Source organism: Opisthorchis viverrini, assembly GCF_000715545.1.
Source record: "Opisthorchis viverrini unplaced genomic scaffold opera_v5_64, whole genome shotgun sequence".
Classification (NCBI taxonomy): domain Eukaryota; kingdom Metazoa; phylum Platyhelminthes; class Trematoda; order Opisthorchiida; family Opisthorchiidae; genus Opisthorchis; species Opisthorchis viverrini.
Genome location: NW_008751720.1, coordinates 683254 through 707987, shown reverse-complemented (window position 1 = coordinate 707987; position 24734 = coordinate 683254). Strand labels below are relative to the sequence as shown.

Below are 24734 nucleotides of genomic sequence, written 5' to 3'. Positions count from 1 at the left end.
TGGAATATATCTACCTTCTGGTATATGCCGTATCCATGGTGATAAGGTAATAACAATGAGAAGTGCCACCAGCATGTAAATGTTAATCTTTGCAGTGGCTATGTGGCTGAGCGGATCAATTTACGTCACTTTCTTGCTTTTGGAATGCTATTCAGTGGTTTGACCAATATTGCATTTGGATTTGCCTATTACTGTGGAATACACAACTACCTTTACTTCTTCTGTGTTCAGGTAAGGTGTAATTGCAAAGTACTGAGATCTCTCTCCATTAGGTCTTATCTGGTGTTACGCAGGCTTCCGGATGGCCTGCGGTAGTCACGCTAATGGGAAACTGGTGGGGGAAAACTAGGTGAGAATCCTGTTGTCTGGCAGCTGAACTTTCTGATCAGTGGATCATACCCCTGGGTCTTCTGGTCATATTGGGTTAGTCTGTAGTGGAGTGAAATAAATCGTTGAACTCGAAAGAAGCGCAAGAGTTTAACTATTCCAGGTCGAGATAGAGCGCGAAATTACTGGCCGGAAGGTCAATGGTTCGAACCAGCCTCTACATATCGACTTCTCCTGCTTAGTCTTGGGCAACGTGACAGGTTCTCAGTCCTTCCTTCGGGTGGCATCACAAATAGGCACCTAAAAGGTGTTACAGCTGAACGATTTTTTAATAGAAACTCGGTTTTAATGCACTACACCTTCCTAAACATTGATAATTTAGGTGCTGTTGATCTAATATGAACATACTGTGGACATACTGTAATCCCTCTGAATGAAGACTGACAGTTGGCAGCTCTTTTATGTTAACTAACTATCGGTTGGTTCTCACTCCCCCATATCGTCTAAGTTATCGGTGCTCAGTGCACGTACTTGCACGCTTGTAGAACAGCTAGCTAGTTCGGCCCTCACACTCGGTATTCCGGTCACTGAAATAAGCCGCACCTAGATGATGCCTATCCAAGATCCTCATCCAGTAACCAAACTGAACAATCTGCCTCTCTTCCATGGAACGCTACCATCCGAGTTTACCGGGAGATGCCGAAGGACTAAGTTCATGATGACCAGGGGTCGTCTTATCAGTGATTAACAACCGAGGCGCTTTTACACAACTGGATTCCTGTTTACGGTTGACACTGTAACATGGGAACAGAATAGTCACGCGCCCTGAACGGAGTGCGCCATGGATTGCAGTGTTTGTTCATAACCCCGGCTTACGCACCGATGGGCTGTAATTCATTTTTACATTGCGTGTCCTGCTACGCAGAGTCTTGGAGACTGATGATGTATTTCTTGTCGGTGGACAAGATTACCCAATCGGTCGTCCGTCCTCAAATAAAGCCTATTTAAGAAGTCGATTTGATTTATGTCCTAGCCGCTGAAATCATGGGATTCGGGAATGTTTGCAGGGATGCTGGTCAGAAGCAGTAACTCGTTGTCAGATTTATAGAGGTCGCAATTAGTTGTTGGTTCCGGTGACGGAAAATACAAACCGTTTAGATACCAAGTTGTTCCTTTCCATTTGACTTTACTAGGACAAAGTAATTGTGATCTCTGGATGTTTCTAAGCTGACATTCTTTGATGACCACTGTCTCCAATAACGAAGTCCACGACAGGTTATTTGGTATAGTATTTTCTATTTTTTGAAGAGTTGAACTCACCACATCAGCTTAGATGGTTTTGGCGCGCTTTACATACTGCCTCCCAATTATTACCATCCAGTGGTTTGTTCGCTCGATCTAGGTTTGGCTGGTATTTTGTAGTGGCAACGATTAGCTCAGGCTTATCCTCCGTCAGGCCGGTTTGTCTAGGGTAGACGGATTGCAGTGGCTTAAGACGTTGAATTATATGGTTGAGGGCAAAAGGCAGTGGTGTGAGTGCTCCCATCTCCATAACTGTGAATCATGACAAAAAAGTAGAAACTACGCTCAATAGTGTTTTTCCCTTTACTTTGGTATCATGATTTGTTTGTACTCAAACTAATGCATACACCTATACACCAACTAACTGGATACCCTTGCAACATTAAGAAATACTACCGAGCCGGACGTGGCTACTTAAATTGTCCCTCTTGACCAGTGTGCGAGTGGGCTGTTGTTCTCCGCTATTTCGGTCAGCGCCTTCCAACTTGCCCATGCAATCAAAGACATCATCCGTGACCCCCGCTGTGTGCCTCTGCAACTGAACCATAGCGTTAGGCTGCAGACCTCGTGTTGCAAATCAATTCTGTGACTAACTGTGGAAGCTGCTGACGTCACCACACTGATTTACTTTATCCTTATAAACACCAGGAGCATCGATGACAACCGAAAAAGTCAGTTACTCCACGGACTTGTTGTGTGTCGTTCCGTTTGAAAGCACATTGACAAGTCCCGACTATCATAGTTTGCCAGCTATTAGGAAGTGTCAGTTGGTTTGTTGTATTTCTCCTCGCCTAGGAAACAATCACAACCACCTGCATGTGAGTGCAATGTAGTCAGCAGGTAACTGACACGAAAGGTCTCAAGAACAAAGCTTCTAAACTTATCGGATGTGCCCTAAAAGCAGTGGCGTTGTAGTCTCACGTCTTCATGGAGGTTTCACGCTTTTCTGGTGATCAAAACAGGGGGCCTCACAAAGCACCAGCGTATCTTTCTTCCCTGTGCAGTACACATCTGAGCCACGTTATTGCAGGATGTCTCGATCTTGTAAACAAGGTAACCAAAGTACAACTAACATTGCGTCGTGCTTTCAATCAAGTTGAAAACACCGCATACGGTTTCCCGTCAAATATTATGCAAACGTCCAACTTACTATGGATTTTGATATGGATAACGTTGATAAACTTCTAACTAGTAGGTCACGTCCACGATTTTGTTGGATACAAACATTTGAAGCAAACCACAACTCACTAGGCTTCGAAAACAACGCCCAACGGTGCTTCACCAAAAGATTCTATCATTGTTTAGCCGAAACGGTTTGCGAGTAGGCCTCATATGGTGTAACAGAAATTCGCTGGAGCAACCTAGGCCTACACGGAAGTGGGTGACCTGACGCCTCTACGTAAGTCTTACCTTTTATAACGTTTCTGAATCGTAATATGAGTACGTAATAGAAATTTGAAGAATGCCGTTTGGTTCCGGTACCTGAGTCACACTAGCTCTACTAACAAAAATCTCCCTAATCAATCGATTCGCTGAGAAAATCAGTAGCACTCACTGGACACCGATGTAGATGTGCAAGTGAAATGTCTGTGAATAAACACAGGCCTTTCCAAAGTTGTCTTCGGGCTTTGCTCATCTTGACTTTCCTGCGTTTACTTGCTACTAGTCAGGTCCAGAAACAACCGTGACTTTTACGGAATCCTCTGCCTTTGACGGTGCCAAGAATGAGTTCCCGGATGCAAGAAGGAAGCACACCCAAGCTGGCCAGGTCCTTGTGTTTCACACCTGGCTTTCATTACCCTCGGCTGCCAGCCGACCCATCATATCGTCTGTGATTGGATGACCAGGCCCCACCAGCTAACCATACTGCGAATCAATCTTCATTCAGTCTTTTGCAGTGTTATTACCTCAGGTTTTTGTGGGCTTATAATATATCATAGTGAGTTCGAACAGCAACGCCGGAACTGTTCCCGAAGGACGAAAAAGTCACGGGATATATGAAATTAGGCTCATTTACAAACCCAATCTGGTAGCCCCGGACATTTTACAGGCTTCCGCAATCCGTTTACAGTTTGTTACTGCCGGCTACACTGACGTTAGATAGCCTACTCCTCAGAGTAGGATACACTTTAGGAGGAGTCATTTTCTCACCGATGATCTTTCCTCGTAGAGGTCATTACTTTGATTCCAGCTGCTACAATGCTTTACTTGTCAACAGTCTAGAGAGGAAATAGGGGCACCATTTGTGTACCACTTCAGTTTGGACGCTGGCGGTGAAAAGTTAGACTGGAACTTTGGACAACTTCGCAGTTATTCCCCTGATACGTGAATCGTACCTGTCGAGTTCTGGGGTTTCTACCCGGAAACTGGTAGGTCTCATCACGATTCAAATTGTTGGTGAGTACCCTGCTATTGCGCATTCTTACTAGGCCCCCTATTTGCTCGTGCACTCAGTCCTCTGTTTTTCTTGTCTTCATAGCTGTAACCATCAATCGCACTGCTGCTCTAAATATTGATAATGATTGCAAAGCAAACCGATTAGAAAACATTGGCAATTAGCTCTCGTCATCTGACCTGCAGACCGACAACCAAGACTCAATGGGAAGCGTGGAATGCAGATCATAACAAGGGAACCAAAAACGTCAATTTTCAAAGCAGCAGAACGTTTGCATTTAAGCTGTTCAGCTTAGCGAACAAATCAGTGGTTAGCTAAACAGCCTGACTTTCCACCGTTGTCTTCAACAGTAAACTGGCCTGCTGATTGTTCCAGAAGCTCGCTTCATAGAGCAGAGGCACCGGACCTCTCCATGTTGGTTTTACGGAGGAGTTCTGGCACTGTGTAATGTTGGTTTTATTTCCTCCACCTTGCAATTCTCACCTCTGCCAACATTTCCAGATGCTTGTTTACTCACACGACCTCAGTCATTGATGTGTTCTTCTTGTTCGGCTAGACAACCGAGTTCTTTTTGATTGTGCACACTGCCATGTTTACGCTCCTTGCAATGATTGTCGGACACACTCGTTCACGATCTTGTCTTGTTCCTAGATTTAGTTATGTCTTAAACTTTAACCTAGACGTCTGTCTGTTCACAGACCTGCGTTTTGGTCACACACACTGTGTGTGTGACGTTCTGTGTCAGCTGTCGGACACAATTGTGATGACGATGATACCACATACGGTTAGCATCTGTTTTCGAATGTGCCTGGTGTGTTGACCTGGAAAATAAGAAGTTTAAGGTGAAGGCAGGTGGAAAAAACAATTAACGTGTTCAACAATGTTGTTAGACACACGTTACTACTCGTTATCCGTCTATCTCTTTGGACGAGGCCCATCTTTCCGTCCGCGCGACTCGGACTTTTCTCGCTCATTTCTAGATTTACTCAGTACGGATTTCTGTCGGTCTGCCCGAACCATGTGTGGCGTTCTGATTAATGACTGCAGTACCTTTTGTTGATACCGGTTCCGATGCGTTCACTGATTCTGGTCTCTTTCATTCTCCTACTGTTCCTGGGCTTGAGCTGTTGTTGTTTCGTCTGCAGAGGTTCTACAACTCTCCTGACCGTATTGCTTAATGTATTGAATCCATATCAATACGCTTGTTGATCACTTTTTCGCTGCGTCACCAAACCTTCGTAAACGCGCGACGTGTTCTTGTTCTCGAGGGCGAGATGGCTCAATTTACCGTTCGGAAGGTCCGTGGTTCGAACCCGACCTCTGCCTCTCGACTTTCCCTGTCTAGGCTTGAGCAACCTGGCAGTATCCTAGCCCTCTTACTTCCTTCTGGTGGCATGGCAGTTGGGCACCGAAAGGGTGCTACAGTTAGACGATTTTTTCCTGTCCTCACTTGAGCTATCGTCTGCACCAATCGATATGCTGCACCTCTTTATGCACAGAAACTAGTGGCGGTTGATCGTGTCTTCTGCTTTCAAGCTGGTATCCGTGTTTTTTGATAGACAGTCTCCTCCCGGTTTGTCCCGCCTAATGCTTATCGTACTCGTTGTATTGAATTTTGTGTGTATCATTGGCTTTCTTCATAAATTCCGGTCTTACCTTCGGGCTTGAGAGTGTTTTCCGTAGTTCACTGATAGGTTTTTATGCTACTGTTATTCCGTGTTGTCGTAATACTCTTCCATTAATTTCGGTGTAGCCGAGTTTCGCGAGATGGCTCAAGTGGTTAGAGCGTGAATTTACTGCCCGGGAAGTCCGTGGTTCGAACCCGACCTCTGCCTCTCGACTTCCCCAGTCTAGGCTTGGGCAATCTGGCAGTATCTCAGCCCTCGTGCGTGGCAGCTAGGCACCGGAAGGGTGTTACAGCTGAACGATTTGTTTGTCGCGCTTCGCTTCCTGAAATAAAATAAAGACGCAGATAGGTTTCATTTCATCTTCTTGAGTTGGGTAGATAAATTTCATCCTAAGCAGGCGTGCAGCGAGCACATTAATGGAGATAGTTCAGTGCTTAAGGCGTCAGCTTACTGACTGGAAGGTCCGTGATTCGAACCCAACCTCAGCATCTCGACTGCTTCCATCTAGACTTCGTCAACATGGCAGGATCTCAATCCTCGTGCCTCCTTTCGTTGGCACTGGCGCCAGGTGCTACAGTTGAACGATTGATTTGACATTACTGTCACATTTGCCCATTATGTGTATGGATGGTGATCAAAGTGACAAATTCGTATTCTATGATTTCCCCCATCGATTGACCAAACCTGCCTGTTGAGGGGCATTCTATTCACATGCACTCATAGATTTGTAATCTTTCCACTTGTCAAAAACTTGCAGTTTGCGTCGGAATCTGGAGTGGAGGTTTCCTAGTATGATTGCTGCATACCGACAGTTTCATTTCCACTCTTTCGGAATGTGCCAGCTTGCCCAAAGTTATCCTTTAGATTCACACAAATTCAAGATTCCTCGGCAGCATGTGGTTTCTTGTCGTCAGAGTTCTTGTATTAGGCTGCCGAGTTTGTCGGTTCCCACTGTGCCGGAATGAGGTGACTCCTAAGATATATACCTTGGGTTTATTGACCCATCTTTGAGATTCGTTATGCTTGGTGCGTTTCACAAACAACAACGGTCCTGAACGTCGACATATCAGTGATTCAAACCAAAGCACTGTTACGAAAAAGTAAGGAGGACGATTTCGGGTCTTCACTCCCCCCCATACACTCTCAGGTTACTGGGGCAATTTAGCTAAATTGATCGCACGAGAACGTCCGTCACCGTCTCTAAACCCTATTTTGCAGGATCGCCGGTCAAGAACAACAGGCGAACGATAGATTCACTTGGAAGTTAGGTCCTTCATCATACCTTTTTTCCAATTGAATGAACTCCATGCACTGCTTTGCGCGCAGAAAACATTTTTTTCAGTGGAGATTTCATCCTGTAAATGGAACAAATGTATGCTGAAAAGGTGAGAAACAATGTACAGCTGTTTTATCCCGTTTCGGAATCATCATCAGTGCGCATCTCACGGAACTAGAGAGTTTTGAACCGCGACCTCCCAGTTAGTTTTGAGTCGTTCAGAGACGAGCGGCTGGTCGGCAGTGGGATTTACTCGCACCAAGACACGATATAGCACCGCTCATCATTCAATCCTATAGTCCATATGACGTGGTCGCCTGTTGCCTGGTCCCTTGATTGATGACTTCCCAGATGGAAGGCTCACTCATTTTGTGAATTCCTTCTTTTGAACGACTTACTTTTCGTTGGTAGTGTGAGGGAATTTGGAAATTTTCAGTCAGCATATGGTCATGTGATGGGGACTGTGTTTGGACGATGACGGCGCTATATCCTACCTGTCTGATTTAATCACCGGTCGTTAGCCGCTCGTGGATAAACGGTAAAGTGTGTAGACTATCAGTCAGAAGGTCGGTAGTTCGAAACTCCCTAGGGTTTTGTGGGATTTGCACTGCTGGTTAATCCAAACAAGGATGAACCAGCTGTACAGTGCTTCTTGGCTTGTCAGGACAGATTGATTTCATTTACAGGACGAAACCTCCGTTGGGAACTCCCAAATCTCCTTACACTACTCATAGACGCTTTTTTGTTTGACTAGACATGCCTCATGAATAGACCAGTATATCTTGAAGTCAGACGTTAGGTATGAACTGCTATGTTTAATATGCTTGAATCGTGAAATCAACGGACAGACCTCGGTTCAACTGTCCATACTTTGTTGCTCACAATAATATTACAGTTTCCATAGTAGACAAAAACTCGGTTAGGGGAGTAACCGGAGTCGTAAGATGGGGAATAACGACAGACGTATCCCAGTATTGATGGCGATCTTGCGTCTGTTATCAGTACGTGGTTTGTTGTCCAAAACCAGACACGTTTATCGAGAAGGCTGGCTACCGCGGGACACTAATGTCCCCTGATTTGTCTAAATAGGTATGTCACCTTTCCAACGAGATCTTTAGTATTGCTTTGCACAGAGTTTGTTCACTTTTCGCACAAAATCAGTTGTACCGTTCTTCCTTTGTCCAGCATACCAAGCAACTTTGGTGTTCTGATATGCGCCACTATAGCATTAGCGAGTTTGTGTACACATGCCCGACACTATTCAAATCCCCATTCATCAGGAAATTATGGGAATTTAAGCGTCGCGAAATTTCCCAGGCCAGTGTCCGCACTTTTTGCTCCCGTCTTATTATCCCTACTGGTCGGTAGAGGCAGTTGTGGCAGCTGGAATCAATTAACACACATACCAGACGAAACAGCCATGAGTTAGATACACTGCGTCATTTTCTGAGGATTCATGAAGCGCCGTTTCCAAGGTCTTAACTAAAGTGTTTCCGCTGCCCATCGTGTCCTATCAAACCAAGCCTACACTTGATTTAATTGGTGTCACGCAATTATTTTGCAAATTAACTGCCTCTAACTCATCTGTCCAAGGTCTGAAGCAAAATCAATCACATCGGCTTCATTCTGCAGTACCCGTTTAATTTTCCTTCTACTCTACAGGAGAGGTTTCATCATGGGCCTATGGAATGCACACACGAGTGTGGGCAATATTTTGGGCTCTTTGGTTGCCGGTTACTTTGCGGATTCCGACTGGGGTGCAGCATTCGCAGTACCGGGTATCATGATGGCAGTCGGCGGTCTGGTGGTTTACTGCACCCTGATAGACCGACCCGAACGACTTCAGCTTCCCGGACGTTTTACCAGGCCTCCTCACTTGAGTTTGCCGAACCTAAAATCAGCGGTTGAGGTAAGGAGTACAAGTAACCTTCGAAGTTTCTATTCTTCCGTAGAAGACTTTCTAGTCTATTGGGATAATCCCAGCCATGAGCACCAAACTAGACCACTTGACTGATCATCTGTCCAACCAATCAGGATGCACCGCTGTCAGATGTGGTGTTTCATCTGACCAATTATTTATGCCCACAACTAACCCTTCTAACTTCATTAGAGCAAAGGTTAGTCAGCGATTGCGAAAGTTCAATTGCTTCCACTACTTCCAGATATGAAATACCAGATTTTTGGTCATCGCAGGCCATCTGATGCGAGAGATGGAATGGGTTGAGGTCTAATCTAAACGGCCATATCTGCATTAAAATTACTGGTGACAGGGACAGAAGTGTTGATGTTTTCCAGCTATGCACCTCTCTCATCCAATTAGATTGGTTTCGATTCAAACTGATCAGTCTGAATAGAACAGTATTCCTCTTTGACAGCCCACGGCCGATTTCGCTCTTCTTGGGGCTCATCAGGTAGGCGGAGTCCCCAAGTTTCCACCAACCTTATGTTCTAATTGGACCCGATTTGGGTAGATCTTGACAAATGCAATAAATTAATATGAAAATGAGTGCACTTGTCTAACTCTGTCCAATATGGATTGATGTAGAACATAGGTTTTACGGAAACTCGGGGACTGCGCTTACCTGATGAGCCCCAAGAAGGACAAAACTGGTCATGGGCCGTCGAAGCGTTTTCAGCAACCTTGTGCGTAGGTTCCTCTTATGAAAATGTACTGCTATATCTCGAATATCGTATGAACTGAAACATGAAGCGATCTTTGTGCAGCACTTTCAGTTGAGGAATATCATAAACGAGGCATTCAGTTAAGTCTCCCTTGAAAACCAAATTGATATGCAAATGAGTGTATTGGTCGACTGTTCTGGTTAGTCCACTCCAACCCCGAACAACACAGTTTTCCTCTCATTAAAGCACATTATTCGTGCACATTGTTGGTCACAGTGTGGATTGGAGTCGCCAAGCCTGTGTGCCTCCGGTACTCCACTAGATGCAATTGGATAATCATGTCTGAACACTTGTTGCACACGTTGTTTGCGCCTGACTAATGTGAGCATTTTGGTAGTTGATCAAATGGCTTTTGCTCTGTTCGCCGAACTTGGTAGTTGACTTGCAAATGTTTCGCCATCATTCGACAAGACATCATTTCTGCGCGGTTAGATGGGCATACACTTTTTGTTGGACGCCTCGAGTCACAACTCAGTAATGGATCAATGACCCGCTTGCCAGGATTTCACGGTTAGGCAACTCAGTGGGTGACGCGACATCATTGGATAATTTTCATGGCACTAAGTAGACCTCACACATTGGTCAAGGTTTATTGGTGATGGGCGTCCATTTATGGATGGTGTGTTCATTCTACCACGGTGTGATAGTAACATGCTCATCTCATGTGCGAGATTGAAATCCTGATACAAAAGAGGGTGTGCACTTCTGGTGACCTCTGATAAGAAAAATAAAACCGGGTAAAAGGTGAGCTACTCGGACGAGTTGTGATAAAAATATGAGCAGGGAACGGGCTTTGTACTAGCTTGTCACAAACATCCTAAGTATAGTTTTCGCCTTTGGTTGTGCCGGGTCATAAGCATGACAACTTGAGAGCTATCGATTGTGAATGAGTGAGCTCCCACCCTTGTACACGGTCACGTACTCAGTTTCAGAAGATTGGCATTCTTCGGATGGTGACGAAATGTTTGCAAATCAATTGCCAAGCTCGGTGAACAGATCAACAGCCACCTGATCAATTACCATTCTTCGAAATGGCGTGACATTTTTTTATTCAACAGCCAGTCATTCTCGATGGAGCTTATCACACTCCTCTGTACCTCTGTACCATAAAACTACTCTACTGTTCATTGCCAGTAAAATCCTCTCGCTGTCCTATTTGACGCCCACAGACTGCGCGGACTCGGAGCGGAAGCCTTTAGAAAGGTAGCTAGGTTGGATATTCTTAGGCTCCCAGACCTAGTTCACCGTGTGCCAAAACTAGTTCATTAGCGATGGCACGACATGTTTGATTTACTTTTGTGATTGAGCCTGTCGGTGTGTGGGATGCTACTGGGTTGTCCGCCGAATAAGTGACCAGCGTTATTTTCCACTGTCTCTACGTTCAACTAGGCCATACCGTCAAATTTTCTCTACCATTCTCTGAAAACACTACCCGTCTACCCCTACAGTCATCTTGTTTACCGAGGCGACCGAGCTCGGACCGGCTGGAGGAGCTTCCATGCCAATCGAATAGCACAACCACAACGAAACAGGCTATTGGCTTATGTGATGCCCTACGAATCCCAGTAAGTGGTGTGTGACCTTCGTGCAGTTTCATTGAGAATTCTCTTGGATGACCTTGTATCAGTCTCAACCAACCTACGAAAAACGTCGGTCTTGGTCAGTGGATGTTGTACGATAATTACTCGCGGCAGTGAAGCATCAGTGTCAGCACTGATGTTGCTGTCCCTTCCGATACTGTTGGCGGTCACTTGGTGTCCTTGGATGCGTCTTGTAAATTCTCAGACGTTTTTCCAAGGGGGCAGGATGGCTCAGTGTTTACAGCGCGAATTTACTGACCGCAAGGTCCGTGGTTCGAACCCGATCTCTGCCTCTCGCCTTGGGCAACCTGGCGGTATCCCAGCCATCATTCTTCCTTCGGGTGGCATGACAGTTAGGCACCGAAAGGATGTTACAGCTGAACGATTATCTGTTATATTTTCCAAGTAACGATACGGTTTTCCGAGTCACTGGTGGCCTCGTCCGAAAAGTAGACCCCTAAGCTGGTCGAATAACTCCTTTGTGTTGTGTTTCAGAACGTTCTGGCCTACTCGCTCCTTCTGTTCTTCGCCAAACTGGTGTCCTACACATTCCTCTACTGGCTGCCGAACTATTTGGTCGTTGTTGAACCAGGTACAGTGACTGCAGAACAGGCCGCTCAACTATCCGTGCTTTTCGACCTGGGTGGCATCGTGGGTGGGATTTTGGCTGGATGGCTCAGTGATCCGAAAGTACGTAACCTAATTTTGTCGTCCGTCGCTTGTGATGTCATCCGAAGTTGTGTCGTGATGGTCGTAGAAAGTTACTTCTAGCACCGTTGTAGGCTTTGCATTTCGGGATTTTAAGTGTTAACACGGACAATTCGGCAGGTATGCTACCTGCCTTGCTTCCAGCAAGGCTTGTCCCCTTTCTCATGGGGCCCATGATTGTCCGTGTCTGCAGCCCGAACTGAAGGTAACAAAGTCAAATGATCTGGGGGGACGAGCGTGTTTCACGCTTGAATAGAATCCAGATAATCCACATCGTCCGTACTACTCTAGACGATTCTCGGTAAGCACACTTTGTTGGAACACCCAGGGATATCGGTAATCCTAGCCAGGAGATTGAAGTAGCCAACAACCCTAGGCTCTTACAGGTTTGGGAGATAGAACTTACCTAAATAACGATGGTACTGTTTACCATCATCCCGTACCCCCGCCCCAGCAAAGCCTCGTGAGTTGGTGTATACTGCATACAACACGCACCTAGACCAGCGGCATTTCTACGAAAGTCTGACGTACGTTGAGCAATACGATGCATCCGTGCGACTGTGTTTACGATGTATCCAGTCTATTCGGTTGGAGAAGAGTTGTTTTGGCTATAGGGCTAGTAATTGCATACACTCAACATCTACCGAAAACAGAACAATGAGCTGGTATCCTTGTAAAGTCTGTTGACACAATGAGCTGGTATCCTTGTAAAGTCTGTCGAATCTGTCTGCCGAATCTTTCGTTGGAGTGTCTTTTTATCGCAACGTTCACACTCCCACTGCGCTTATCAGCTGTTACTCTGTGTCTGACCGAGAGAGACTTCAGCAGATTTTGATAAGTTGATCTGGTAGCTACTCATTTAATTGGATCAGTCAAAACGCTGTCGTTGAAGCGGCTTTAACCGATCGGTCCCATGGCTTTTGTGCGAAATTGGAACTCAACAAACTGGCATTCAGCTCACCTGAGAATGTCGTAGTTAGCTGCTGTATTCGAGTAGTGTGTCATTTTTTTCCTACAAAAAACAGCGCCTATTCGAACCTTCTTTCCTATTTGACAGGAGTCTGATTCTGATGCAATGACAATATGGCGACGTGCGTTCATGTGTTCCGTCATGTTGAGTCTTGCTGCTCCGCTGGTGAGTCTTGTGTCTTACCATATCATCCCTCATTAGTTTGCAGAGGATCTAAGGTCAAGGCACCAAGTATCATGCAACCAAAGTATTGCAAACATTACTCACAGGCCAGTAATAATTGCTATAAGTTCATGTATAACAATACAGTCCACTTGCCCATCTGGTTCGTATATGCTGATCCCCTCAATTCGACTTCGCAGTAGACCAAGGGCTTATTCTACTCAGCCTACAACCGCATGTCCACACAACAGGGGTATGTAAAACTCTTTCGTGCTACCTGAAGGATGAACAAGGGCTGAAATACTGCCAGGTTGCTCAAGCCTAAAAACTTGAGTTACGCGTGCTACTCCTTTTTCGTGGTTTTAAATTCTGGAGTAGTCTGTGGTATATGGGATCAGCTTCCATTAGTCATTTCTGGTACATTTGTGTTGCACAGAGCATGTATTGGTATCTCTTAGGTGGGTGGTCGATCTTTAGGGTGTGGCTTCTGGTATCTTATCTTGCTGTTCTCTACCTTTTTTACGTTCCATTCCCAGCTGATTGCTTACCAAGCCTTGGCTTCGGCTGTCTCCACGACTTCCCTTGGTAAGTAGCCATCAGACGCCTCATTGGAACCAGCGTAAATCTGTCACCTACCAAAGAGTTAATACCATGGTTTTTCTGAACTTACAGTGCTGCTGTTCTGTTGTGGACTCACTGTGAACGGACCTTACGCTCTGATCACCACCGCCGTTTCGGCCGATCTGGGAACGCAACATGCCCTGCAAGGACGAGCTCGTGCCCTGGCTACCATAACGGCTATCATCGATGGAACCGGATCACTAGGTTGGTCGCTTTCGGGTGACTGGTGTTTGATTGATTGCCCGGAATAAGACCTGCCCCCTCGTGCAACAGGTGGCGTATACGAGGGTTGCACCGTGTGAATCACGTTCCTCTTGTGGTATTTGCGCGTAATCGCTCTGTTGCATAGTTGGCCGCCCGAGAACGGCACTCTTCATGCTTCTCCCATGCTGGTATGTTGCATAGTTGGCCGCCCGAGAACGGCATTCTTCATGCTTCTCCCATGCATATTATCACAACTAGTCTCCGGTTCGCTTGAATGTTTGTTGAAGGTGTTCCTTCTGTTCTTCAAAGCATGTAACCCGTAAGAATGCAGGACAATACTTGTAAACTCTCTGGTTGTTGGTCCGTACATAGAGTTTTTGGGATGACCATGCAGTTGAACTTTATGCTCAAACTTTTGTCGCTCATACGTGAAATCACTAACCGGAGCAGACCAACGTCCTGAAGCTGGTCGTGGAGACTGTACGACGTGACGGAGTCAAAACATGCTTTACTAGTTCTTAGGGGTTTGGAGTGGTGAACCATATAGGGCGCTTTTAGGCCGAACCATAGTGTGAGCTGCACGTGAATAGAGATACTCTGAATCCGCACTTTACCAAGATCAACATGTAGCAGTGGCGTGTTCGCCCTTTGTCTTGATACAGTGTGACAAACCACCGAAAACAAGGTCTACCTACCCCAGTGTCATTGAAAGTATTCAGAAAGCATTGCTTTTGGAAAACTGGAAGCAACCGCGGTTTGTCGTACAACCGCCGCCCTGGAAAGCCACTGAGACGCTAGCAACTAGGTTTGGAGTATTTCAAATTGACCAAGTGTCGGATTGTCATCCAAACGTTCAGTTCTTCTTGTTCGATTTGATCTCGGGTTGTTGGTTAGCCAAAATGCTGGGGCGCTAATTGTCGGTTTCGTGTGATCGGCTACCGCTGTATTGCGCCCATTCGCGTACCAGAGACCGAAGACACCATATTGTCACGGGCCTTGCAATCAGCAAATCCTCGCCTTGTCTACTGAGCCATCCCGAACACGATAAAATTCGTGCGACGAATTTGAAACTGTCTGTGATTATGAAATTAAGCATGGTGATAATTCGTCACTTAAGAAGTCAGCAATTGGTGCGGCCGCTGTATCACAGTATTTGAGAACAGTGCCTTCATTCGGATTCTTTCAGTATGTCTTTAGTAGGTAAATCGTTAAAGATGAACATTCCTCTATTCGAGGCCTTACGTGGGTCCATTGTCTGGGATCGGCATCACTTCCGTCACTTGGTTGGCTGGAGCAACCCGTCTGTCTGGTTTGAAGCGTCGTCTTCTGATGAGTTAGCCCTAAAGGATCATAAACCTGGATCAACAGATTTGCTGAGCCATGTTGGCTGCCTGCTGCATATACTGGAATATACAAAGACACTTTACTCACTACGAATCGTCAATTCATCTGTTTCGTGCACAATGTTGCAGTGATGAATAGGCGTACCCCTATTAATGAATAATCACTAACTGGTACTGAACTTCCATCCTGAAGAAGCCACTTTTTCTGTGACCACATGTGCTTTCTGTTAATATTCGTGCATGCCATACATACTCCGTCGGATTTATTGCGCCTATCAGATTGCGTCATGCACCGTTTGACGTGCTCGTCGGTGTGCTTGTCGATATAGCGATTCAAAACATATCTGATGCGCCCACCCCAAATATGGATTGCCTAAAATTGGCTGGACTTTTTTCTAAGATTCCGTCAGCAGTCTGTCTAGGTCCATTGATGGCATCACACCCAGTGGCGTTAAAAAAGGTTGACGTTCGTAGTTCTTGCATAATAGATATTGGCCTCTTCGATCACGACATTGCCTCCTATGATGTTCTCTCTCTAAAATGCCATTCATATCAATAAAGGTTTGTTACTGTAAGTGAAGTTAAAAATCCGAGAAGCACTATACAGCTGTTTCATCTCTACTGAGATTCATCAACAATGCGCATCTCAGGACCAAACCCTTCAACCACGAACAACCGTGGTTGGCAGCACACTTGGACAAGACTTGGCGCCACTTACCCCTCAGTCACGGAATTCCCCTCGCGTGTGTTGTCTGGTTCCTCAAATGGAAGATTTACTCTTCCACTGAATTATTCTGCCCCATGAGCTATTCATAGTTTGTGAACAGTATTAGGATCTTTGAAAATTTCACTCATGATCTCGACACGCAAACGACTCAGTCATATCAGCCTATCGGGTTGGTTGGTTGGTATGGCGCTAACCAGCGTATTTAACCCAGGATCGAATCAAACCACGTCCTCGTTTCCGTTCATCTGTGTTTGAAAGAACACAGTGGTACAAGAAACGCTTTGTTTTTTGTCATGACTTTAGTACATCGTCGTTGGCCTTGACAGCAGAAACACAGTAAGAGCACAGGACTGCTCGTCGAGGTTAGTACACAAAACAGTAGTTTGAACAAGTAGTTCCATCACAAACGCTGAACGACCTGGTCGGGCACAACTGGAGAGTGATTTTCGAGTTCATTGGAGTGAAGTCCGTGTGGACTTGTTGAAATTTATCCGGATTTGACCCATAGACAGGGTGGATTGACCACAGTTCATGAGCTTTTATTATGCTCAAGCAACTATGGTACAATCATTCCGCGAAACCAATCGGTTGAGTGATTTTGCCACAAGAACATTAGCAAAACAATGCGCTGAGATCAGTTCTATTGATTGAAAAGTGACATCTTTGACCGGAAAACTGACCTCTCTGTGTTGCGACTGTGTTTGAAGTTAGTTGCATAGAAATATGTCAACGTAATTACCCCTTGAAAGTTATTCATTGCTGATGCCGTGAAAATGTAATCTAGACTGGTAATTGTTGTTCAAGGCACATCCAGTCAATCCAGAATTAAGTTTTGGGTAATTGTTTAATCAACTACTAAATATCGCGCTGGTAGAATATTAGTAGTGAGGACAGGGCTTTCGAAGAGCACTTGGTTTTCAGTGCTGGCAAATTTTTCGTATGGTTCACTGGCTTCCGCGTGCCTTGTATTTCAAATGCTGCTACATTCGGAGAGCAGTCAAGGACACTATGACGATTCAGCAAAAAAATCCACGCCAGTAGCGTAACGTACATTTCACCGTTGATGACGCTAGTTCGAACCTGGTTGATGCCGAAATGGCTAGACTCGAGAAGTGATCAGTATTTACTGGATATTATGCTCTTTCAAATGCTATTTTAATGGACAATCGGGATGTACTTGAAGAAACAACCTGATGCTAATACGATTGTGAATTTTTCGCCACTGCCAATGTTGAAACGATCAACTCACTGGTACAGTTGAGACGGTCCATCTTTGGTTCACTTATTCGGCTCCGTGCATCACGGGTGGGGATGGCAAGAGTCCACTGCAGACTGGCTGTACGACTCGATAGTGAGACAATGACTAGACCATTGTCTGGATCTCATAAAGTTCACTGGTCACAGGTCATCAATCCTGATAGGCCGGTCAAAGTTGTATGAAATTTCCATCTTTTGTAGAAGCCAACTTATTCAATATGTTTGTGGTCTAGCATAGGGGCGAGATGGTCCAGGTAGTTAGAGCGCGAATTTACTGACCGGAAGGTCCGCGGTTCGAATCCGACCTCCTCTACTCGACTTCCCCTGTCTAGGCTTGGGCAGTATCCCAGCCCTCGTGCTTCCTTCGGGTGTCATGGCAGTTAGGCACCGAAAGGGTGCTACAGCTGAACAGCCTGGTCTAGCATAATAGCAATTTCTAGGCTACTGAGTTGCTGCGGGCACCAATTTTCTGCATCCTCGCACAAGGTGAAACGAGCTTGATTCGAATGAATTTTACTGACCCTTGCAGGATAAGACTATGATGTACCCTGGTCTCTTCCCGTCGTGAGTGATTTTGCATGAGGTCGCTCTCCCATGTCACATTACAGATGTTTCCGATCTACATAGTATGAACTACTCGGCATCTCCTAATGTTTTCTTATAGGTGCTGCTCTCGGCCCATTCCTTACCGGTATTTTGGTCCCGTTTGGCTGGTCGGCCGTTTTCCTGATGCTACTTACATCTGATCTACTGGCTTTGGCAACTTCCTTGTGGATCGTCTGTCGTTCGAGTCGGTCTACAGTCAAGCCATCTTTCGTAGACGCACGTATAAAATATACAACATTGCGTCCTTAAAGCACGATCATCTTGACCGTCACACATCCATGAGTTCCGTGTGTCGTAACCGGTTTCTTACCATTGTTTGTGCTGTGATACGCCTTTACTATCTGTGATTCAAATGCCATGTTATTTCCATCCGTTTAAATTGAGGATTAGAAAACGAAACAAAACGGGAGTTTCTATTTCAGCGTATTTTTCCGTTGGCCTCGTGTTTGTTCAGTTGCATCAGTCCCGCGCTTTTTGTATGTCGAACTGTCGAACATTGGTAACTATTTGTTCGGATACATATCGTTTTTAATACGCGGGTTGTTTTCGCCTCGTCTACCATGTTGACCGGTGATATACCTGATTCGCCAGGCCAGCAAGCCCGAATCTTTTAGTTGTGGAATCGGTCTTTTTTGGGGCGAATAAACTCTGTGTTCGGCCATTTCGAGACCACCAATAAGGACTCAGCAATCCAAGGTCAATCACGACTGTACAGTTTTGTGGTAAGAGACAGTCTATACTGCTAAGATGTCCTTTGGATCATTGAATAGCCGTATTTCGAAACTCATTTGGTCAGCGGTCTGGGGTGGAGTCGTTCTCTAAATAGGCTATTGACATCAAGGTATCGATAGCGTCGGTAACAATCCGATCGTTTTTAGTGGTGATGGCATGCGACTTGAACTGATGCTGGAAGGTCTAAACTGCTTTGGCTCTGGGCATTTGGTATTACACCGTGGATTCTAGTGTACTCATAGGTACCGCAGATGCATCCGCTTCGTTTATGTTCATTCTAGCTCATCCACCTCCAACAAGAAAACAAATTCAAGGGGAAATTCGGCACCGCTATTTCTTTTGACGCCGAGGACGTCAAAAGACCTTCAGTGTTTGACCATCGATGTCTTCGGAGCATTGCCTGAATCTGGTGGGAACACCGGATCAGCAATTCTGAAGTACGTCGAATGGTATTCGGGAGAAATAACTCACCCTCGATAGATGAACTGATCACACTGCACAGGTTGCGCTGGCTTGGCCACGTGCTGCGTATGCCAGTCGACCGACTTCCTCGAAGAGCTCTTTTCGCACAACCACGTGAAGGGGGGAAGAGAGCCAGAGGCGGTCAAACAATGACTTGGCAGCGAAGTATGAAAGCAATTACCGGCAAACTCAGGTGCGCTGGTCACTGCCGTCTTCCTTGATGGGGACCCCGAGACGGGCCACATCAATGGCTAGAGACATTGTCAGATATGGCCCAGTCGCGCCCTCAATGGCGCTCGGGCATCCAAGCTATTGCCTTCAATGCATAGCTCCTTTTCCACCCCCCTTCCACTTGACAGCCCACTGTACCTACCCCCCCCCCCTTCAAAAAAAAAACATCGGGGAACGAAACTGCGGCAGCTACAACCACAGTACGACGAGTACGCGGTTATTACAGCTGACGATGATGATGATGATTTCTAATAAAACGTCTATTCAGGACAATGAACACTGTAGAACAAGATAAATTTCCTGGATCTCCAAATGTCTGCATCGACCCTACTCCCAAGAAGTTCTGACTATTTTTGGCCCCGATATATCATCTGTCGACTCTCACCCGGAGACGGTTGGTGTCACTGGTGCAGTAATGAAAAACTAACCTTAGTCCGTCTGTATTGGATCGCGCTAGTATGATATAGGCAGTATTTTGCGTATCCTCCACTCTCCGTTGGCAAGTGCACAAGTTGTTGGTTGGTCGCTCTGTCTTGGTTCACACTGCTACTTGATATTTCCCTTAACAGTACGTGAATCCAAATAGGTCCGATCGTCTGGCCTAGCGTTTGTAACCTGCACCACTCGCCAAAAAATGCAGCATCTGGGCGGTCCATCATTAGGTTGTTAGTTCCTTTGGGTCAGATATTCCTTTGGAGATTTCAGAATATTTCAGGCCTCATCAACTCAATCCATCAGCGAAACTAGTTGAGGTATCTAGTTGCCCGACCGAAGTCAGAATGGGCTAGAACGTGGCTTTCACGGTATGCACTGCAGATGGATGGATCTCGCTCTACACCGCATCACAGGCGCCTTGGTAAGACATGGCATCGAGTGAACATGTTTAGAAAAGTAGTACGACACGAAATTTTGGATTCATCTGTTGTGAGACCATCGATCAAAACACGACAGATACATACTTTTAGCTCCATAATTTAACACCGCGGTGTATCTGGTCGAAAAAAGCAAATGGAAGAGGTCCATTGAAAGTGAAGTGTCTGAAAGTTCCATTCAGTCGGTTCCCATTTATGATTTAAAAGTACGTAACCAGCCTCCAGACAAACTGTCAGCCAGTGCATATACCGAGTCGGTTGTATTGAACTTGACTTTGAATTTCATTTCGTATGCCGGAAGAGTAGATGGAGATACGCCCTGTTTTCTCTGTTATCGATTTATGCTAAGCGAGTGATGTGCTTGTTCATATTCGCGACTACGTAGATGATCTAGGTCGCCTTTCCGTATCCCTGAAAATCTAATCACACACGCGTTGTGGTGTTGTTTAGTGAGTTAGGTAGTTGGATGCCAGTGTGTGCAACATCAGTTAGGTCGGCTTTCCTAATTCACCTTGAAGTTGTTTGACTTCAGATCACTGAACAACTAATCAACCATTTAATGTACCCTTTTATCTACACTCAGAAACGAATAGCTCAATTTGTAGTCAATTCGCATGCATTACAGGTCGATGTGTATGCTAATCCATAAGGAGCTGTCATTCGATGAAGACAGCTTAAGCCGTGCACCGAAGTGCAGTATTTCCGGCTTCTACAGTATTGTTCACCGAGGATAGGGAGAATGAGGGAATTAGAACCACACGTTGGATCTGCTTGTGCGCTGGCTACAAGCAGATCTATTTGTCCGGTGTGCTAGGAGGTGAGAGCTACGGAGTGAAGGCGACAGCTTTGGTTGCGTTGCACGTCTCGCGGGCCCCATCCCGCGAGACGGCACTTACCAACCCGATGAGCTGATCGCTTCGTTGCCAAGTCGTGGACTGATTGCCTGTCAGTCGTACCCATCCTATACAAGCCCAGGCGAAGAGGGCTGTACGAGGTAAACAGTCATCTGACATGCGAAGTGCGTGGCCTGATCAGCTCATCTGTCAAAAGAAAGTGAACTTCCCCGAAAACCATCTGGCGTACTGCAGCATCACTGATCTAACGTTCCCACCAGACCCACCCAACGCTTCGCAGGCACCTATGGTCAAACACAGTGAGTCTCTGACCTCTGCACGCAGCGGCCATGTCTGTGATCCATTAAGTAGTACAGATCGAACTGGGGCATCGTGCAGAACCTTTGACAGTCAAGCTGATGTCATGTCGGCACCAGAAGTGTCAGTAGCCGGCGAACGCTGCTTAGGCATCTGGTTAATCAACTAGTCTTCGAATCAATAGCTTAAGGTGAAAGAACATTGAATTTGGACTGATTTCCGTTTGGTCTGATGTGATCAAACGGGTGCTGGCTCGTATAGTAGCCAAGGAATAAAGTGACTTCTGGCACACAGAACAAAGAAAAGCTTGAGGGTTAAATTCCATCCACACTTTGATTGTTCGAAGCACTTTGCGAGCACGTCCAGCGTTTGAGATTTACGACATTTTGTGTGACCACACTCTGAAGGTATTGGTTCTAAATTCCCCCCGCGCGCGCGGCGGCCCCACCCCCCGCGGCCGTATGAAAGTCTACGGGAAGCTATCGCCGGAGTTCACCATATCAAGTGTTGTCCGACAGGGCTGTCCTCTTTCACCTTTCCTTTTCAAATTCGTCATTGATACGATCATGAAAGACTCACTATCAGCCTCTAATGCCTGTGGGGTCGAAGTGCTCCCTGGGCCTCCGCTCACAGATATCGAGTACGCAGACGACAGCTCTTCTTGGCAGCTACAACCAGTGTACGACCAGTACGCGGTTCTTACAGCTGACAATGATGATGATGATGCTCTTCTTGGATCTGACCCCGCGGTACTTCAAACAATATTAAATAATCTCATTAATTCGGCCTCATGGTTTGGCACTCGCCTCACACCTGCAAAATGTATAGTGCTACTACAGGACTGGGTGGGCTCGAACCCTAGCCTCATGCTTGCGGATGAGCCGATTCAGGTAGTAGACAAATTTATTTACCTCGGAAGCTGTGGTCTGGCGAAGGATGATATTTCCATCCGGATTTGAAAGGTCAGAACATCTTTTGTGAACCGGCGTCATCTATGGCTTGGGCGTGGCATCAACTTGTCCGTCCAGAGTCGAGTTTACAGTGCTGCGGTGCACTCCATATACTATACGGGATCAGAAACCTGGCTGTTGCTCGCTGAGGACGTCAAAAGACTTTCAGTGTTTGACCATTGCTGTCTTCGGAGCATTTTCCGGTCTGGTGGGAACATCGGATAAGCGATGCTGAAGTACGTCGAATAGTATTCGGAAGAGATAAGTTACTTTCGATAGATGAACTAATCACCCTGGCTTGGCCACATGCTGCGTACACCGATCGACCGAATTCCTCGAAGGGATCTTTTCGCACAACCACGTGAAGGGTGGAAGAGAGCCAGAGGCGGTCAAACAATGACTTGGCAGCGAAGTATGGAAGCAATTACCAGCAAACTCAGCTGCGCTTGTCACTGCCGTCTTCCTGGATGGGGACCCCGAGACGGGCCACATCAGGAGTTGGAGACATTGCCAGACAAGCCCTGTCGCGCCCTCATGGTGCTCTTGCATCCAAGCTACTGCTCTCACTGCGTAGCTTCCTTCCTAATTCCTCCACTTGACAGTCCAATGACAGTGCTGGATTTACGCACGAATTTATCAGCTCGCCTTCAATGCGCAGTTATCTACCCTCCTCCCCAAATCATCGGTGAACGAAATGGTGTCAGCTACAACCACTGTACGACAAGTGCGCGGTTCTTACGGTCGACAGTGATGGTGATGATGAAATCACGTGCATCCAAGTACATCAATTGTGTCTATAAACGCTTCTGAAACGGTTAGTATACGAAGGGTACGAACTGATCGGGCTTTGTCTGATTGCGGAAGGTAGAAGCTTGTCCCAATTCTCAGTGGTACGAAATTCTAAGGGCCAAGGCAAGCCCATGCAGTGAAGTTCAGTCGATGCAAAAACTAAACAGTTTCGGAAAGGTCGCTAATTTGTTCGCTGAGCTGAGCAATTTGATCGCAAACGTTTCATCACCAATCAAGGTAACATCATCAATGCGTTGTTAGGGAGTGTAGTGGTGCGGTTTGTGATTGTTCTTCCGTGGAAGAGCTTCGAAAAGTTCTCCTAAAGTGAGATGAGATATATTCCAGTTGTTGATTCCCTCTCGTCAGTGTGCACTGACTTTTCTTCGAAGCACGTAGTCTGTCCTTCACATGACTTAATCATGATTTTTCAATACGGTAACGTTTAGTTTTTCTGAACGTTTGGCTTGCTGTCTGCGAATTATGTAAGGTAATTAAACCGTATTAGAGCCAGACTATAACAATGCCTTGGAAAAAGTGCTTAGGACTGTATGTATTAGGACATCCATCCGTTTTAACAACACGGCAAATGTATCAAAATCGACTGAATGAAGACACGCAATGAGGAAGGCTTGGTTGTCATTTAACACGTATCAAGGTCAAAGAAATGCGGGAAATGTGTATGCGTATGAAAAAAGTCGGACACTTCACTACTTGGATTAGCAGTGTCCACACTACTGACAGTTCAAAACCGGTAATTCTGTTTGGACATAAATGATGCCCCTGGAGACAATTGGACAGATTGACGAACTTGATGGAATGACCCGGCACTCTTATATATGGAGTACTTGGAATAGAACAGAAGCAGAAATCGGGTCCAATTGGGTGTGGGGACGGCCATTGCGGCGAACAAACAGCACTGGTACTAGTAAAACGTCCTAGATACTGGGAACTCTTGCTCTGATGTGATGTTGCAGAATCGTTCGCGAAAAACTGACAGAGCTGGTCATCGAGTGACGACGCAACTACTGTTCCAACAACATAGTTGGTTTGTGCTAGAATGAGTTAGCTGCTGGTTTACTACTAGTCCAGTTTTGGGTTGATAAAGTTTTTCTTCGAAAACTCTTCTTTTGCATAATTGCGTCAGATATCAGCCGTCTTGCACGAAATCGTGCATGCGTTAAACGGTGTCTTTCCTCACGGCTTCGAGATAACTTGATTTACTGGATAAGCTAGTAGTATATTTGCCTTTACGAAGAAGGGCCCTTCAAAAGCATGGTCCACAATAGGCATTCCTCGCCGTATGCTCTCATCGGGAGAAATATTGGTTTGTTGTAGTGCGGGGAGGTTGGAATATACGGTAGTATTACTTGTAGCGGGTGAGCAGCAGGAACGAAAGAATGTAACGGTGATACTACTGATGGGGGAAGTATGCGAATAGTATGTTTTCTCGTAAATCCGCTTTGCGTCTCTTGAAAAGTGTCAGATTTATTACGGAATTCGTGGAGTCGCTTTGTAGCACCGATACAGACCGTCCGGTCCTGGTGCCTTCTCACGTTTCAGTAAGGCTATTTCGTATCCTATTTCTTCTTCTGAAGGGCGATCAAGACTTGCATTCCATTCGCCCATACGCATTATCTCCACCGGCTGTGTTGCAGGAGGCCAGCAGAACTGCTCTTCGAAGTGTTCGGCCCATCTCTCCAGTCGACGTTTTTGCGAGTGAATTAATGAGCCATCTTTTTCACTTATCGTTTCGCTGACC

General features: G+C 45.9%; 5 protein-coding genes across 5 annotated transcripts in view; 2 read left to right on the top strand and 3 right to left on the bottom strand.

Annotated features, from left to right (window-relative positions):
• Positions 1-5652, bottom strand: part of T265_04087 (hypothetical protein) — a gene marked incomplete at both ends in the record, with an annotated part of 7866 nt that extends 2214 nt beyond the window's left edge. The window contains 3 exons of the mRNA XM_009168733.1: positions 5238-5380; positions 5405-5503; positions 5528-5652. Coding sequence (XP_009166997.1) covers positions 5238-5380; positions 5405-5503; positions 5528-5652 — 367 coding nt within the window. The remainder of the gene's footprint in view (positions 1-5237; positions 5381-5404; positions 5504-5527) is intronic.
• T265_04088 (hypothetical protein) overlaps positions 1-18387 on the top strand; it is a gene marked incomplete at both ends in the record, with an annotated part of 21814 nt that extends 3427 nt beyond the window's left edge. Inside the window, 9 exons of the mRNA XM_009168734.1 lie at positions 96-231; positions 273-349; positions 8591-8837; positions 11059-11175; positions 11686-11880; positions 12956-13033; positions 13567-13615; positions 13703-13855; positions 17847-18387. Of these exons, the coding sequence (XP_009166998.1) occupies positions 96-231; positions 273-349; positions 8591-8837; positions 11059-11175; positions 11686-11880; positions 12956-13033; positions 13567-13615; positions 13703-13855; positions 17847-18037 (1243 nt within the window). The remainder of the gene's footprint in view (positions 1-95; positions 232-272; positions 350-8590; positions 8838-11058; positions 11176-11685; positions 11881-12955; positions 13034-13566; positions 13616-13702; positions 13856-17846) is intronic.
• T265_04086 (hypothetical protein) lies at positions 6157-19227 on the bottom strand (the record flags this gene model as incomplete). Its single annotated transcript, XM_009168732.1, is given in 6 exon segments — positions 6157-6223; positions 9387-9585; positions 9601-9700; positions 11446-11579; positions 17458-17600; positions 18992-19227. 6 exon segments carry the CDS (start codon positions 19225-19227, stop codon positions 6157-6159), a joined length of 879 nt encoding a protein of 292 aa, XP_009166996.1.
• Positions 19228-22582: 3355 nt separating this feature from the next.
• Positions 22583-24734, top strand: part of T265_04085 (hypothetical protein) — a gene marked incomplete at both ends in the record, with an annotated part of 60537 nt that continues 58385 nt past the window's right edge. The window contains 2 exons of the mRNA XM_009168731.1: positions 22583-22939; positions 24571-24691. Coding sequence (XP_009166995.1) covers positions 22583-22939; positions 24571-24691 — 478 coding nt within the window. The remainder of the gene's footprint in view (positions 22940-24570; positions 24692-24734) is intronic.
• T265_04084 (hypothetical protein) overlaps positions 24464-24734 on the bottom strand; it is a gene marked incomplete at both ends in the record, with an annotated part of 8852 nt that continues 8581 nt past the window's right edge. Inside the window, one exon of the mRNA XM_009168730.1 lies at positions 24464-24708. Coding sequence (XP_009166994.1) covers positions 24464-24708 — 245 coding nt within the window. The remainder of the gene's footprint in view (positions 24709-24734) is intronic.